This window comes from Typopeltis vanoorti, chromosome 25 (assembly GCF_054136105.1).
Source record: "Typopeltis vanoorti isolate ZY-2024b chromosome 25, IOZ_Tvanoo_1.0, whole genome shotgun sequence".
NCBI classification, from domain to species: Eukaryota; Metazoa; Arthropoda; class Arachnida; order Uropygi; family Thelyphonidae; genus Typopeltis; species Typopeltis vanoorti.
Genome location: NC_143573.1, coordinates 69,721,162 through 69,740,579, shown reverse-complemented (window position 1 = coordinate 69,740,579; position 19,418 = coordinate 69,721,162). Strand labels below are relative to the sequence as shown.

Below are 19,418 nucleotides of genomic sequence, written 5' to 3'. Positions count from 1 at the left end.
CTGACTACGTTAATCCAGAAATTTGAGATATTTTAGACAGGATCATAGACGACTCGGCCAAACACCTATTACTGAAAAACAAGAAAAAACTAATAAAGAAGTTTTAAGTGCTACAACAACATGAATGCACAAGACAATCAGGACGATGCCATAACGAAAGGAACAGCCAATCACTCACAAGCGAAGCTATGAGCAACCAACCACCATCGGACCACGGCTTGGTTATCAACCAATCAAACTACAATCTCATCCAAGGTGAACTCTCACTGCTGGAGAAAGGTCTAAACTACGCCATTGCGACCAGGTCAGTAAACAAACTTGATATCATTATTATTATTATTATTATTATTGTTCCGGGAAACTCCAAGGAGTCGACAGACTCATCGAGGGAGGCCCCTAACATCATGTCTGGAACAACTATTCAACATTCACACAGTATCTATCATATCTTGCCTTGAACTCATTCACGGTTGTAGCACCCACAACAGACTCTGGAAGCTTATTCCACTAATTCACCACTCTCCAAGTAAAAAACCTAGCTCTAACACCCTTGTCAACCACGCTCTTGCCAGCTTCCATGCATGGCCCCTAGTCCTCCCACCACCAGTCATATTTTCAAAAATATCTTCTGGATCAATCTTATAAAAACCCTTCAGTAATTTGAATGTCTCAATCATATCACCACTCCTTCGCCTATCGTCCAATTTCTGCAACCCACAAATCCTCAACTTATTCTCATAAGGTTCATTCCACAGACCTGCTATCATCTTGGTCACTCGCCTCTGGACCCTCTCCACCTCCTCCCCATCACGAAGAAACCCTGGTGCCCATAACTGGGCACAGAAGTCCAGATGGGGTCTTATCAAGGCTCGATACAGAGGAACAACAACTTGCTTCTCTCTGCATGTTAAAGTATTTTTCATAAGCCAAGTGATTTGGTGAGCTGTTTTAGTTACTTTTGCAATGTTCCCCCTAAACTTCAACTCCCTGTCCACCAGCACTCCCAAATCCTTGGCCTTCATCAATCTCCTGGAGTACGGTTCCACCTATGCGATATACTGCTGCTATTCTTTTCACCCCAAAGTGCATAACCTTACACTTTGCCACATTAAACTGACATCCATTTTTCCTAGCCCAGTCCTCCAAACTATCCAAATCATCCTGTAAAATTTTGACATCCTGTGCACTCACAATTGCTCTACCCAACTTTGCATCATCAGCAAACAAGTGAACACTTCCTCTCAAATCCTTTCCAATATCATTGATGAACAAATTGAAAAGCAGTGGTCCAAGAACAGAGCCCTGCGGCACTCCACTAGTCACAAGACGTCTTTTTGACTGCACTTCTGAATAAACCACTCTCTGGTATCTCTCCTTAAACCACCCTCCTATGCATCTTACCAACCCTATATCTATCCCCATCTGCTCCAGTTTACTGATTAGGGTTCCATGTGGTATCCTGTCAAAGGCCTTGGCAAGGTCCAGTAGTATCACTGTAAACCCATTACCCCTATCCAGTTCAGCTGTCACTGTGTTATAAAACGTGAGCAAGTTACTGAGGCATGATCTACCCTTCACAAAACCATGTTGTCCCCCATACAATATCCCATTTTCATCTATCCAATCCTGTATTCTTTTCTTGACTAATTTCTCTAAGACCTTGACAATGATTCCTGATATGCTAATCGGTCGGTAATTTACAACAGCGGTCTTGGAACCACCTTTATGCAGTGGAACTATTTTCCCCTCCTTCCACCTGCTCGGGACTAACCCAGACCCGAGACTCAAATTAAACAAAATGGTCAAGGGTACTGACAATTCATTAGCTGCTTCTCGTACTACACGAGCTGGTATACCATCCAACCCCACAGATGTATTGACATTGAGGTTATGCAATAGACTACTCACCTCCATTTCATTCACCACAATTCCCGTATAATCTACTGGTTTATTCGTTTCTGCAATGTCACCACCTGGATGATATATTCTTGCAAAGTGCTCACTCGGTAACTCAGCTATCTCAACTGATTCAGTTACCTCCCTACCTTCGGCATTCTTTAAAATCATTCTGCCATGTACATTTTTCCTTTTACTTGCTACATATCTAAAAAAACTGTTTAGGATTCTCTTTAGCCCGCATGGCCAATGTTCTTTCGTAATCCTTTTTTGCTTTTCTTACCACACTCGTCACCCTTCTGGCCTGTGCTTTATACCGTTCATGTGCCTGCCGGTCACCTTTCTCCTTAAATTCCCTCCATAGTTGTTTCTTTTTTTGCAGCTCAAGCTTAATGGTGTTATTCATCCATTTAACCCCTATTTGATTTATTATTCGGACTCTAGGTATACAGTCAGCCATTGCTTCATGCAAGCACTTCTTAACCACCTCCCATGCACTATCAACTTTTAGTACTTGCAGTTGTACATGCCATGGCACTGAGCCAATCAAACTCCTAAGCTTGTCATACTTTCCAGCCCGATAATTCCACATGTACTTTGTCTTAATTGAAAATTCTACACCTTTAGCCACCTCCCAAGTCAAGACCCTATGATCACTCTCACCGATTGGTGGCAATGTGGTCATATTTGTTACAGCCAAATCCTCAGATGTAATTACTAGGTGAAGCACTCTCTGACCCCTAGTATTTTCCATTACATGCTGTCACAGATAGTTATCCCTTAATAACCGCATAAAATCCAATTCCTTCCTCCCGTGTGTCCTCTCATCATTCCAATCAATGCGACCATAGTTGAAATCTCCCATAATAATCACCCTCCTTCCACTCATTTCTTCTATTTGCTTGTGCATACTGTCACCACCATCTTTTCCATCACCTGGTCTATAGCAGCACCCAATTGTATATTTAGTTCTGCTAGCCACAATCTCACACCAAATGGCCTCAAATGTGCTCTTTTCTCTATCCTGCAATTCAACTTCTATTTTCCTTGGCTGGAGCTCATCAGCTATCATCAACAATACTCCTCCCCCCATTTTATTCTCTCTGTCATTCCTGAACACACTATACCCATCACATTCAATCCCACTAGCTATATCATCTACAGTCAGCCATGTTTCACTAATACCAATAACCTGTGGTCTGGAAGTGCCAACCATGCCCAAAAACTCTTCCTTCTTGTTCCTAATACTCCTAGTATTAGTGTACATGAATTTAAGACCCCCATTAGCCCCAACCCTACCTTGATGCCTTATATTAACTATCCCACTCTGGTTTGTTGTCATTATTTGCTCTAGCATATTATATTCATTCTTACATTCAAATGCCTCCCTAAGGACTGTATATCTGCTCCCCCCCCCTTAACGAATCTAGTTTCCCTGAATTTGCACATCCACTACATTCAGCAACACTTTCTCAAGTCTTCTTACACCATAACCATTCAAATGCGAGCCATCCATCTTATATAGATCCTTTCGCCCATCAAACTCACTCCACACGTCCACAAATTCCACACCACTCGTCATACATAACCCACGCATGAAGTCATTCGCAATTATGGCCCTCCTTTTAAACATTTCACTGTCATACCATGGCAAAAGACTAATCATTCTAACTCTCTCACTCTTTTCTTTTGCTACCTCAAACAATTCATTCAGGTCTTCTATCATTTCCATTTTATCTCCTTTCAAATCATTCGTACCTGCCACAACAATCATTTCTTTCACCCTTTCCTTTTGCTCTCTAATAGACTCAGTTACATCCTTTATGGTCGCACCAGGTTGGTACGATTTTGTCAAATCCTCTACTAACACACTTCGTACTAACAAGTCTCCATACAGCACTCTATCCTTCATTTTGTTCATGTTCACATTCATACACCTATTTTTCCTGTTATACCTTTTATTATTGGTTGGTTCATTCAGTCGACTTTTGTTCATGCACTCTAGCTTCTGTTTTGCCCTTTCTATCGCACCATTCAACAACGCGATCTCATTCAATGCATCTACCTCATCTTTTTTATTCTCTGAGAAACCATTAATACTATCATTCACACTTTCTGCATTCACACTCTCATAATTCTCATGTACAACCTTGCCGTTTCTTGTCATATCGCTATTTTCTTCATTCTGAAGGTTGACAAAAATATCACACTCGCCATCCGAAATACACTTCAATTCCTCATTCTCCCTACATTTTCTACACACATTCAGTCCTTTATTATCATCTATCCACACTCCGACTGCACTCCGTAAAGCGTACATTTCACAGCTAGTACACTGACTCATTTCTTTTATACTACTGTTCTTTGATAACGATGGCGAACCATCATTACTGGCCGCCATTTTCCTTCGTACAGGTGCCATAATTATTGCAACGTGTTTTATCAAATAATAAGTTATACACACCAAAAACACACAAACAGACGCACTAAAATACGCAAGGCAAACAAAACTATGCAATATTAACTAATTTTATCAACGATAACTGAAAATAATACTTATCTTATCAGGAGCTTGCACGAACACTACACACTACAATATAACCTTGAACTCAACCCCCAAAATCATTTATCATATTGAAAGACATTTAAGATCCGTCCCCACCAATTTAGCTGATAAAATATGCATGGAAACATCCTGTATTCTAAATTCAAACAAAAAACTAAGCAGTAACATAAACAAAACGGAAAAACAGGCCCTTAAATCTTTAAAAAAATAACCAGGACATTATTATCACAAAAGCAGATAAAGGGAATGCCACTGTCGTTTTAGACTGGACTACCTACATAGAGAAAATGAACCATTTGGTATCGGACCACAACACCTACCAAATGGTAAACTACAACCCCACGAAACGTATCAAAAAGAAAACAACTGAATTAATTAAATCCATTAACACATGTCTGGAAGAAACAACAAAAAAACTAATACCTCATTATGCCCGTGCACCCAGAATTTATGGCCTGCCAAAAATGCACAAAAGAAACACACCACTACGTCTGATTGTTGAAGGAATTGACAGCCCAAATTACAACTTAGCCAAAAAATTAGCAGCCATATTCAAGGAATTGGTACGTCAGTCCCCTTTCTACATAAAAAAAATACACAACATTTCATAAACAAAATTAAAAACATTACACTCAACGACCAAGATTTATTAGTCAGCTTTGACATAACTTCCCTTTTTGCCAATGTCCCGATCAATGATACTATCTCACTCCTACAGAACATATTTCCACACGACATCACGGCCCTCTTTGCCCACGTACTCTACTCCGGATATTTCGTGTGGCAAAACAATTTTTACCTTCAAAAAAAAAGAGGTTACAGCCATAAGCTCACCACTCTTTCCCCCCCCCCCCCCCAATTGCTAACTTTTATATGGAAGACTTTGAACAACAAGCTCTAGAGTCAGCTTGCCTAAAGCCCAAAATTTGGCTCAGATATGTCGACGATATTTTCACCATTTAGCCCCACAGCCACAAAGCACTAAATACACTCCCTAGCCACCTGAACAAACAACAGAAACATATCCAATTCACCATTGAAATAAGAAAAAAACAACTCTCTTCCGTTCCTAGACACACTCATCACACATCTTCCATCTGGCTGTCTCTCCTTCTCAGTCTACTGCAAACCTACACACACACACACACAGGCCAGTACATACACAAAAATTCTTATCACCACTCAACGCAAAAACTAGGTGTCAGTGTCATAAGCATCCTTAAATACAGAGCTCAAACTATCTGTTCAAATGAACAAGCTCTAATCCTGTAATATACAAGATCATCAACCATACATTTATAAAAAATGGATACAGTAAAAAAACTATTCACAAGATCCTCCACAGAGATACTAGTAAAAACAAAAAAGATTTCAAGAATGCTATTGCCATACCTTATGTTACAGGCATCTCCAAAAAAATAGACAGAACACCACACAAATACAATCTCAAAACCACCTTTAAATTCCCAACAAAATTAAGACATCTACTTAGTTCTTCCAAAGATCCTCTTCCACATCTAGCCCACCCAGGGGTATACAAAATACAATGCACATGTAACTTACCATACATAGGGGAAACAGTGCAAACCATCCCCATTAGGAAGGACGAACACAAACGACACGTTAAATACCTCCATTTTGGAAAACCGGCCATTCTGACCAAGCACTCCAAACATACCACAGAATTGATTGGAAAAATACCAAGTCCCTATACCGCACCGAAATCTGGTTCGAGAGGAAATTCAAAGAAGCATATGAAATGCTCAAACATAACCCAAATCTGAACAAAAATGATGGCCTAACCATTCCAAGAATGTGGAGGACCTATCTGGAACTTTTATAGCAACCAGTACAAGCCAAAGAAAAATCCCAATACAAGAAGACTTGGTGAAGTGTTTTTTTTTTTTTTTCCCTTAACATTCCATAGCAACTTGAACTGTACAACGCCTGAAGAAAATCATAGTATAATAATCGGAACTGTACAAATCCAGACATATCTTAGTACATGAGGGCTTTAGCAGAGTTTATTGTAGTTTATTTATTTTATTTATTAATTATAATCTTTTTTATTATTTATTTATTTTTTTTCTTCTCAACCTTTATTTTATTTTATTTAATTATCGCTAGAGGTCAGGCTAAGAAAAATATTAATTAACAGCTTAGATTTAATTTACCAGTACAGAGTGCAAGAGCATGTAGCTTGGTTCCCTATACACATGTATCCTTCTGATGATGACCTTAATACAGGGGTCGAAACATCAAATTGTTATTTTTATTAATAATTAGTAAAATAATCATTTCGACACGTGTGTTTTGTGTCCCTAAATTCGGATATATGAATTTCATGGTTGTTACTCCACTGAACTAGTACCACTGCCAAATCTTCACTTTTCTCTGATTCCATAAGAACACAAACAGCCACTGATCAGCATCTTAACATGGTTCAACTTCAAACATATTCAACAGAATTCTCTCTCTCGTCTTTCTCCTTCATTTTTTGTTCTTTGGAACAGTCTTTCCTATACTGTTTTCCAATAAATACAACCCCAGGTTTTCATAGGACTTAATAGATCCATTCTTTCTCCTTAAACCACTTGTCCACAGATAGAACAGTGATGCTGTAGGTCTTCTGATCTCTAGTGTGTGTGTGTGTGTGTGTGTGTGTGTGTTTATAAAAATTGGTCACCTGGTTTCTGTTATGATTATGCAGAAACTGTGGAGAGCTTTCAGAGATGAACAACTAAAGCAAGACTTTGGAATGTTTATTATTATTATCACCCAAGACACCCCATTGAGTCAAAGACTTAGGAGGTCCTTTTATCATACACACAACTCATCATACCACACCTTAAACACATTCAAATTCTCTGCTGACACCACACTCTCAGGCAAGACATTCCAATTATTCACAACTCTGCATGCAAAAAACCTACTTCTCACTCCCCTGCTCACACCCTCTTTATACAGTTTCCAGGAATGACCTCTGGTTCTTCTCTGATCTCCCACTGTTTTCTGTAGAACCTCTCCAACATTGATCTTATAACAACCCATTACTAACTTGTAGGTCTCTATCATATCTCCCCTCTACCTCCTATCACTAGACTCTGTAAATTGCATCTTCTCAATCTTTCCCCATATTCGACATTCCAGAGGTCAGAAACTACCTTAGTCAGTCACCTCTGGACCCTTTCCAAAATCTGGCCACAGTAGTCCATGTGTGGCCTAATCAAAGCCTTATACAATGGAACAAGAATCTCCCTACTTCTACAAGTTAGTAACCTCTGCATCATTCCCAGAAGTCTTTGTGTTGTCTTCACAATTTTGGCAATGTGTCCCCTAAATTTCAGATCCTTATCCACTATCACCCCAAGATCTCTTATTTCCTCAAACCTCTGATAATATATCCCCATGAAGCATAAATTCTACATTCCATCTTTGATTCTCAAATTTAAAAACCGTACGTTTTGCAACATTGAACTCATATCCACATTCCCATGCCCAATCACTCAATTTATTCAAGTCTTCTTGTAGGGCCACAACATCTTCTCCACTCTTCATAGTTCTTCCCAACTTTGTATCATCTGCAAACAACGGAATATCTCCATCCAAATCTTCGCCAGTATTATTAATATACAATAATAAATTTTGTTTAATCCTTTATCCAAGTCTGAGCAAACAAAGTATCTTCAGGACTGGGGTAAGGTAGTACAACACCAGGCAACTCGTTGCAAAGGTGCAGCAAGCTTACATCACTCCTATCTAAGTATCTCTCATAATGCAAAATACATCTCCTTGCAGATATGTATAATGTTATGCATTAAGGGAAGGGCCACTATCCAGACTAGTTTCGACCTTTATTGAGGTCTCTTCAGTGGGAGCCAGACCCAGATGTGGAGATACCAAGCAGAAGCAATAGCAAGGTCATCTCTACAGTACAATACCAAACAACGAGTTGCCTGGTGTTGTACTACCTTACCCCAGTCTTGAAGATACTTTCAGATGAAAACTTTGTTTGCTCACACTTGGATAAAGGATTAAACTAAATTTATTATAGTCTAACCAAGTGAAAAATAAACTTTCAACATCTTTCTCTAAATCCAGAGTAATTTAATAAAAAAAGGTGGCACACCTTTTGGCAACTCCTATAGGTAGAGATGACCTTGCTATTGCTTCTGCTTGGTATCTCCACATCTGGGCCTGGCTCCCACTGAAGAGACCTCAATAAAGGTTGAAACTAGTCTGGGTAGTGGCCCTTCCCTTAATGCATAATATTATACATATCCACAAGGAGATGTATTTTGCATTATGGGAGATACTTAGATAGGAGTGATGTAAGCTTGCTCCACCTTTGCAATGAGTTTCCTGGTGTTGTACTACCTTACCCCAGTCCTGAAGATATTTTCAGGTGCAAACTTTGTTTGCTCACACTTGGATAAATAGTCTAACCAAGTGAAAAATAAACTTTCATCATTAATATACAAGTTAAACTGTAATGTCCCTAAAACTGACCCCTGAGGCACACCACTAGTGACCTTCATTTTCTGAGATATTGCTCCCCCATTCAGAACTTGCTGATACCTATCAGCAAGTTGTGAATGGGGGAGCAATTCCAACTCAGTTTCAACACCTGACACACAGACAGGCCTATAATTTGATGCTTGAGTTCTATCATCACCTCCCTTATGAAGCTGTGTTAAATTTTTATATGTCATTATATATGTTGTTACGTCTCTGTATTTTAGCCAGTCTCTGATCCAATGCACTAATCTAATATCCAACCCCATCCCCTCTAGTTTGACCATCAAAATCAAAAGGATATTGCTGTGTATCCCTCTCCTCTGTCCAAAGAAGCAGTCATCTTATTGTAATAAGTTAGAGATTACTAAAACATGACCTCGCTGTAGTAAATCCATGCTCTCCATCAAAGATAATACAATTGTTGTCAACCCAATTCTGGATCCTGGTTCTGACAAGTTTCTCCAACAACTTAAGCACAACACCTGACACACAGATAGGCCTATAATTTGATGCTTGAGTTCTATCACCTCCCCTTATGAAGCTGTGTTAAATTTTTATATGTCATTATATATGTTGTTACGTCTCTGTATTTTCGTTTCCTTATTAGAGTATGTATTTAAGTATGATTCAAATTGATCCAGTCTTCTCTATATCCTTCTACCTAAATTTTATATCTTTCTCCTTAGTATATAACCTGGGTTGACCCCTAGGGATATTTCCTCTTCAGAAACTGGCAAATTTATATTTTAACTGTGCCAGCCAGCTTCCTATAACAAGAATATAATTCAGGCTCAGGGAAATATTCCTAGGTTTTAGGCATATACGTCAATCCAAATTCACACGCGAGTATATAGATCTCGGTTCCTTGTAGTTGTGACCTAAGATCTAATCTCTATTATGTAATTTTCTAAACTCTTTCCCGCTATTTGTTTCGAATTTTATAAGTGGTAAGTTGACACCTCGAATTCAGGTAAGACTCAGTTTCAAGTAACAAAACATGTTTATTAATGCTAAAGGACAGGTACATTAAATCTTGTATCAAGTTATCAAAACTTCTCAATTTCTAGCTAAGTTAATGTCTTATGCTTATCAATACAAACTGTTCAATATTAATCTGACTTCCTCACATAAACTGACATACAAAATCATGTAATACAAATGGATAATTTAAACAATGTTACACTCAAGTCAAGTTCCTTCATTCACATTTACTTTAAATAGATACTTCTCAAATCATTTCTCTCTTAGTTAAGTTTACTCGATTAACAAAGGGTTTTCACTATTTCAATCATATACACATTAGAGATTTATGATATACAATTCTTTGTCTAATAGAATTGGCTGTATTAATTACTCTATCCTATCAAAGTTCTCTAAAATGTCCTCAGTCTTGCTTTATCAAGACACAAATTCTACCTTCAAACAATCTCAAGATATAAAACAAAAGAATCTTTACTTTACCAAGTCCCTCCGAAGGTCTATTAGCTGCCACGTGTTGCTCGGGTCATCCTTTGTCTTGTGACTGAGTTGTTCCATTCTCTGCTACTGAACACAAATCAAGAAATGGCTGTTGCTACGTGCTCGCTCGGATGGGTTGTTCAGCGTTTGGCACCATTCTGCATGAGCTGTTGGTTCTTGTATGGATCTACGTGGAATACCTCTCAGCGCAGGTCATGAATACGGCCGGCTGTTGTCAACATAGCACCCTTGGCTTGTCCTATCTCTGATCACTTGTTGAGAGTCCTCGATCTCCAAAATCCCTGAAGAAAACAGGAAAAAAGCCTTGAGCTTGGTGCATATTGCCTTAAATACTTTTTCTCTGCACCCTCTTTTCTGTATTGTTTTTCGCACAATCCATAGCTTACATTACCCTTAGGTTGATCCCTTTGCTTTCCCTCCTTGCTATTAGGTGTTGTTTTCGAGGAAAAGTGCTTACGTCAGCCTTCCCCGTAAGCTACAGCCTTTGGCGTTACGACAGATACTTGCGGCTTAGACGTGACCGTTGATCCTATTAGTCATTTCTTACCTAGCGACTTACGATTTTATGATAGTTTGATAATACATAAATTAAGCCATTATTCCTTTACATGAAATGCTAATATGACATTATTCTTGATTTTTAGCTTTCCGTTTTACAATAAATAAATTCCAATATATTACTCATACTGATACATACTTGCATATACAACAACTTAGGTGTTTCTCACCTTCTGCTGGTAAGCAGGTATTATGCAGATTTCTTTGTAATTTTGTAAAGCTTACATGTTAGATCCTGAATGAATAACTTGTCAAGAAGTTCTCATTCAGTATCTAACAATATATAGTAGCTATTGTAAATTGTACTAGTTAAGTGATTATACTCAACATTTTATACTCTAGAGCTTGTTTCTACCTTTGCTATCTCTATCAATTCCAATTAACTTCTAACTACTTTGTGGCCACTACTATAATTGCTCGTGTGTGCAAAACCCGGTGGACAAAGAAATTAGTTCAGGCTAGAGCCAAATTTCTTTATTATAATTCTGGAATTAACTCCATATCAGAGTTTGGAAAAATTTATTTGCTGAAGCTGCACCATCCAAATTCTTAGGCAAGAGAAGCTTCTTTGCCAGGGAGTTAATTCTCAGAATGACACGCTTATCGACAATCAAGCATTAATATTTCAAATTACAAAACTTATATGTCTAATTTTTTTCCCTTACTGCAGTCGTAGCTATCCCCGACTATTGATTCGCTCAGGTTCTGTTTTAATGAGTGGTGCATTGCGATTTCAGATCAGGCAATTTTGTTAGGTAAAAAAAAAAAAGGTTTATTCATCACACTAATACAATATACAATTATTAAAGGTTATTCAATTAAGCTAAATCTCTCCTACAAGTTAAATGGGTTAAATAGACATAACCTTAATATTCCTAATCTTTCTCAACATTAGATAATATCCACAACTAATTTAAATTACTGACTCCTTCCTACAATATACTGGGCTATGACATACATTAGTACATTAACTTTACACTATACAATATCTCATTCTCAGACATGACACAATTTACAGATTGGTTAGATTCTAAAGTCCTATTTCAATTCACGTAAGTCCAATCACTGAGCATATCCAAATATTATTGCTTTCTAACTCTTTCTAGTATGCAAAGGAGTTAAAAAGTTCCTACATTACCGAGTAACTGGATCTCTCTGGTCCTCTCTCTCAATCTTTCATTAAATTCACATGGCTTGTTACCTTTTCCTACGGCTTGTTGTCTTCAGAACAAACTGGTGAATACGATCACGAATCGCCTTCTCCGATGTGGGCGAAGCTGCTCTGCCGGGATCGGTCCACGTGGTTCTGCATGTTGTTTCGGTCTGCGCTGACTTTCCCGCTGTACTGATGATTATGCTTGCACTGGATCTCTATCTGGCCGCATCGCTGCCACTGGACATCGTTCTTCTCGACCGTGCTCACATACCCCTCCTCCGGGAATGACTGGAATAGGAATCCAAGAGAGAAAAAAGCAAAAAGCCCCGAGTTCACGTCGCCAAGCTCTGCATTTCCTTCTTGAGCTGTTCTCCCTACTACGTCACCTTTTCCACCCGGCACCTAAATCTCTTGCACTTTGGTACCGTTCTCTCCTTGCTGAGTTCTCCACGGGGACTTCCTGCATGCAAGTAGTCTTTGAGTACCGACTGCCTCGGGTCATATTTATAAGCGGATTATCTCGTTGTATATGTCGATCTAACTTTCTCATGCTAACATGTTTTTCATTAAATTTCAACCCTTGTTGGTTTTACAAGGGCACATAAAAGTATCCTACAAAATTAAAAGACTATTTCGTTTGTTCATTAACAATTTCACTTATACCCATTATATATACACAAGTATTCTTCCGGAAATTTTGTTACCTGTTAAATCTAAATGAAATATTTTTACAATAAATTAAACCTTTCATTCAAGATTTAACAGCAGCACAATCTTGCCCTCCTTAGGAACTTGACCCAGTGCAAGACTCATATTTAAAAAAATATATTAACAGGCTAAAGAAATGTAAATTGCAGAATTTAGTTGATAGAGATAGTGGAATACTGATGCATATGTTGAATCCACAGAGTTTTGGTAGTCACTGCTCTATGACTGAAAAAAAAAAATAAAATATGAATGAAACAAAATGTCTGTAAAAGATAATAGGAAATAATAAAATTGATTTTTAGTTATCAATGTTGTAATAAATTAAACCATGATGGTTTCTAAAAAGGCATTATGTTTGATTTTCTGTGTTGTAGCTGTTCTGAAACTGTCATACTGGTATCTTTTAAGGAGTTTTGTTAGGGGCTCAGTAAATTCAAAAACTTTTTAACTAGCTTTTAAACCTTCATATAATTTTCATCATCATCATTTGTACTGTTGCTTTATCAATTGCTGATATTAGTTATATGTTTATCAGTGAGATACACATTTTTTTGTTTTTGTTTTTTTAGTATTTTACGTTGGTTGTGATTATTTTGCTGTTGGAATTTACTGCTGGAACTTTAGGATTCATATACAGGAAAAATGTGAGTTCCATGTGTGTGTTTATATATATACACTTTTTTTTTAAATTCTTTGGTAAATAATTTTAATTAAAGATATGTTTGAATGTTGTTTCAGTATTACAAGGCATGATATTAATTCTCCTATAATATTTTTTTAAAAAAACAATGACTTGTATGATGCTTGTAATGTACTGCTGGAAAGATACATGTTGAATTGTCTCTCTTCAGACTGTTATGCTATAACAGATTATGACATACCTGAAGAAAGCTTTCCTCAACTAAAATTATGAAAGAAAATTACTGTATTATAGTTAAAATGAAAGAAATAAAGAAGACTTTTTTGATACTTTAATTTTGAACATTATGAAATAAATTAAAATTAATATTTCACTATTTAGAATGTTAAACATGCATTTGATTTATGTTTGCACTCTTTATAAATCGGCTAGGCAAAAATCTCGGCAATTAATTTACCATATTTATCTTCAAGTGTTCCAAAAATGTCTCACTCATGCAGAGTTAGAAAATAATTAGTTATTTCTTTTTGTATAATCTTCATGCTATGGCAACTAACTTTTGTGTATATAAATCATTAGCATATAGAAATGCTAGTTGAAATATCTTTCATCATTTCAGTATAAAATCAGGTAATTTCACTGAAATTACCTGCAACAATGTGTTATAGAGGGAACTAGGAGTTTGAGATTGCAGGATATGGTAATAGCATCAGATATCCATAACCAAGCTAGGCATTCTGACTTCAATTGGGAAGAGTGACCATGCAGTCTTGTTCTGGGAAGTTGCTAAACGTGTGGAATTCTTTGTCAAGAATGGGTTTATGTTGAACTATAAAGCCGGTATTTATGATGAATTTAGGCGGCATCTTAGAACAGTGCCATAGCTTGAGAAGCTATAAAGAAAGAATGTCAGTCATGAATGTGAAGTCATCATAGATTGTTTGAGAGAAGCAGTATAAGACAACATATCACAGTGAGGAGGATAAACCAAGTTGGGGTTAAGTGAATCAGCAGGGATGTAAAGCAAGAGTTGCAAAAAAAAAAAAATAGGGAATGTAAAGAGAAAGGTGATCAGTATATTCTCGAGCAGTACAAAATGTAAGTAAGATGGGTGACTAGCATGGTAGGAAGGCCAAATCGGGCTATGAGAGAAAATTAGCTAAGCAGGCCAAAGTAAATCCAAAAGAATTTTTTTGTTGTAACAAAAAAAATTACTATAGAATGGCAACTTTTAATCAGTGATGATGGTAGAAAGATGATAGAAAGAAAAAAAAAAGTTGCTGACTGATCACTTTGCAAAGATGTATCATCCAGGTGGATATTTTGCAATTGCTGTGACAGTCTGACTTCAGAATTGAGGTAGATGAACAGGAGATGCTCAGCATATTGAAAAATATTAGTGTGAATACATCAGTGGGTCTGGATGGCATGTTGGCCCATATGCTCATAAGTGTAGCAATATCACTGAGTAGCCATTTTCCTTATCCTACTATGTGGTCACTTGATTATAAAAAGTAAGCAAATTATTAAAGCAAGACCTACCCTTCATTAAACTATGTTGTCCCTTATAAAGCATCATATATATTCCTATCTACCCACACCTGAATTCTGTCTTTCACCAATTTCTCCAATACCTTAACCACCACTTCTGAGATGCTGATTGGCCTATAATTTGCTACTACAATACTTCTGTCTTAGAGCATCCTTTATGCAATTTTGGACTATTTCACTCTCTTTCCACTCCATTGGTTGGCATCTTACCACTACTGAGGCTTAAATTAATCAGATTGGTTAGAGGAGCTGATAACCGCGCGGTTAGCCTAGTGGCTTTGCGCTTCGCAACCATATGCCTGGGGAAGGAGTGTCCCAGGTTCAATTCCCGTTGTAGACGTGAGGAATTTGAGGATCTTCCTCGGGCATAGCCAAGTTAGCCGGTCTTGGGCGCGGTCAGTAGGGTTTTTTCCGCCAGTTTATCTGGCGTTTTTCATCCCACAAACAGGCAAACCGGCCCCGTGAACATACGCCTCTACAGTCAAAAATATATCCCCCCCAGCGGCAGACCAGGCGACGGGTCGGTTGGGAGTAGTACTGACAAGAAGTCGCATCTAAGTAACACGCGGACCCTGCATAGGAAGCGGGAATAACGCGTAGAAGAAGAAGAAAAAGAAGAAGAAGAGTTAGAGGAGCTGATAATTCTCTTGCACATTCTCTTAATACATGGTCTGATGTGCCTTCATATCATCTGGCTTTGTTCGTTTGCCTTTAGGGGTAGTGAGTGTATCTAGTGTGAATGAATTTAAGGGAAGGTATGACAGCTGGTTTGGGTGATTTATAGCTTCCCTTGATGAGTCCTTGACTCCCTGGAGGTCTCAGATAATAATAATAATTCTTATTTCAAGTCTGTTACACATAGATCTCTCATCTTTTCCACCTCCTTTCAAAATTTTCCCATTAGTTATATGCTGCATTCAAGCCTTGTGTATCATATTTCAGAATCTTACACTGTGCGATTAGATGCGTAAATTAAATAATTTACAAGAGTCTCACTTATCCTGTCTTAAATTTGCTTCAACTTAATTTTCCACTGAAAAATAGTAAGGTTATGTTATTCCAACTACAGTTTTGTACTTTGGAGCAGTATATGAAGGCTCATCTTTGTGGTAAAATATGACCTATTCACATTCATGAGTTGTCTCCTATCTAGGAGATTGACTACCATGATGTGACCTGTAGTTAACCATGAGTCACATCATTGACTACCATGATGTGACTCATGGTTAACTACGGACGTAACGACATGTGGTGAGGACCCTATCTCTTCCACATATTGCCATAAGTATTCATGGCTGTAATCCGTGTGTGTTCATAGGGCTAGTTTGCCTTTATGAGGAACGAAAAACCCAAGTTTCTGTGTGAAAAAAACCTCTACCTCTGTATGAGATTGGCTAACTCACCTTTAATCGAAAGAGACCAGATAAATGTTCCTCACGTCATAGACAGAAATTGAATCCAGGTCTTTCCGACCAAAGGGCTTCGTCTATGCTGACTGAGCTAAGGAGGCTCAAAATATGACCTGTATGGTCATATTTTACCACCAGATAATGCATATAACTCAGTGGGTCACTGAGTTATATGTATTGTCCAAGTGGTCTTTGGCTAGAATTTGAAGAATATGAATATAACTATATAGCCTATATATAACTTCTTAGTCTTATCCAATCCCATCTGTGTTTCAATTTAGTTATCAGCTTGTTATGTATCATCCTGTCAAAGGCCTTTGAAAAATCCTAGTCTACCACAATATGTAAATTTTTTTTATCAACCCATTCTGAATTCTAGTCCTCATCAGCCTCTATAATAACTTAACCGCAACAATAGAAATACATTTTCCTATAATTTGTAGTCTTATTCCCCCCCCCTCCTTTGGGACTTGCTCTGTTGCTAATTCCTAAGTGCTGTGATGTCCTCTATTGCACTTAAGCCTTCAACACACGGATTCTGTTGCAAGACAGAATAGAGGTGTATTGAGATAGCAGTAATTCCCAGAAGCACTCTAAAACACATGATTATATATTGTCAAGTCCTATAAACTTGATGTTAATAAGGCATTGGTATGCTCACTCACCGATAGTGAGTGAGCATATCTCCTGCTAACTCACTATCGGTCTCTCCTTAGCCATATGCTCCATCTTCTCCGTGATGTCCCATTCATGAGGATGAAACACTCTGATAAACTGCTCGTTGATTCTTCAACTGTATTCTCTGTATCAGTTACCAATCTACTGTTTTTCTTGGTTTCTGGGCCTAATTTCTGCTCATAGTGTACTTTTTGCTGTGTTTACCAACTATTATCCTTCCAGCCTGTTATTTGTATTCTTCATGCAACTGTTTGTTACTAACATGTTTTGATACCTCCACAGTACCTTCTTCCAGATTTAGTGCTTAATCCCTTCATTCATCCATTTTACTCCTACCTTATTCAGCCTTTTTACCTTTTGGAATTCAGTCAGACATTGCTCCTGCTAAATAGCCCTTGATCAATGTTCAAGCACAATCTGTTTAATTTCCATGCTACAGCTTCTAGTTGTCTGTTAGGCTTTTAATAATCACAGCCCTGTAGTTCCACATATATTCCTTCTTCACAAAAGTTCTCATATGACTGGCTACATCTCATGGGTACTCCTACCAACAAGGGGAAGATTAGACACTCCATTCACAATCACATTATCTGATGATATAATCAGATCAAAGATTTTTTGATCCTTTACATATTACTTAATATGTTTGTTCCTTAACAACTGAAGAAATTTATTTATGTTATTCCCTGATGCCATCTCTTCATTTTGGTCATTGTTGCCATAATTAAAATCACCCATAATGATCACCCTTCTGTTGCTCAGTAAGCCAAGTTGCCTATATGTTTTGGTCCCCACCTTCACGATCCCTGACCTATAGCAACACCCAGCTAAATATCTCATCCTGTCAACCTCCATTTTGCATCATACCACTTCAGAACCATTATCACTAATTTCCTCTTCTATCTCAACCTTGTGCAGATACGCTTCTTCTGCTATCATGAGTAGCACTCCTGTCCCCTTTGCCTTTCCTGTCCTCACAAAAAACATCCTTCTATTTCTATTCCCATCAGTTTATCAGTCTCATCTAACCACATTTCACTTATTCCAACCATTTCTGGGTGAATAAACTCAGTCAACAGAACAGTTTGCATAGTAGTTCATTTTTTGGTTAATAACCAGTCCAACCCCTGCCATTACTCTTCACTGACTTCTCCACACCTGCTCCTTGCTAACCCTTTGCACTATATATCTTCCCAGACTTAACTAGTCTTCATGCATCCCATTCCTATTCTGCCTATCCCCAATCCTCATACATGCAATCATTAGTATTTCCAGAATTTCTCTTCTTATACTGTCTCTCTCGCTGGCTCTCCCTATTTTCTTACTGGAATATTCACAGTCAGTTAATTCTCAGTTCAATTTTATTTTGCTTTTCATAGATGAATTCTATGAGTACTCTAATCCAATAATTCAGAAATTAACCCTCTTGTCATGCCTTCTGAATTATGCAGTATGGCCACTGTCATTTAACATTTCTAGTTGAATATCATTAACTCCAACTGTCTATCCACATTCTAGGTTTTTTAATGGCTTTTTCTAATGATACATTTCTGATTGTGCTATTTTTATTGAATAAAAAAAGCATTTACACCAATGTCTTATTAACCTAAGTTATTATTTTTATGATTATTACATTTAACTCGCACTATAGTAGACTTGTAGGGAAGCATTGCTGTTGGTCAGGACTTTCCAGTAATTTGTTACAATGAATATTGACTGTATTATCATCATTACTATGATCATCCTCAGGAGACCCCTGTGGAATTGCAGCACTTCCTTTACCATTGCAATGTATCCCATACTATACCATAAACTGATTCGTTTCTGATAAACGTATATGATGCTAGCCTTCTTCCTAATAGCAAAGATGTAATCAAAACCACATGACCCAGTGGAAGGTGCACTGGTGATGTCACCTGAAGTTATGTTACTCTGATGATCGATGTGCTGCTACATGGAAGAGTAGAAACTGACATTCCACCACACAGAAGACTAGTAACTACTGCATGGCAAATTTCAAAAACAGAAACAAACCAAGTAAAAAAATAACAAAAAAATGCCACATATTGCACGTTTAAACCAAAAATTAAAATAACCCAACATCATTAAAAAATACACATAACACAAATAAACTTGACAAAAATAGCAAAAAAAAAAAAAAATACGACATTCACTTATAAAAGCAAGCCAGTAGATAATAAACAACAACATGTTAAAGTTAAGGGATATTACATCCCATATATAGTTTCTTAGCCGAAT

At 37.6% G+C, this 19,418-nt stretch overlaps 1 protein-coding gene across 1 annotated transcript in view; it reads left to right on the top strand.

The window, feature by feature from the left end:
- LOC150092824 (tetraspanin-4-like) overlaps nt 1-19,418 on the top strand; it is a 108,199-nt gene that overhangs the window by 48,115 nt on the left and 40,666 nt on the right. The window contains exon 3 of the mRNA XM_090414292.1: nt 13,451-13,525. Within this exon, the coding sequence (XP_090270418.1) occupies nt 13,451-13,525 (75 nt within the window). The remainder of the gene's footprint in view (nt 1-13,450; nt 13,526-19,418) is intronic.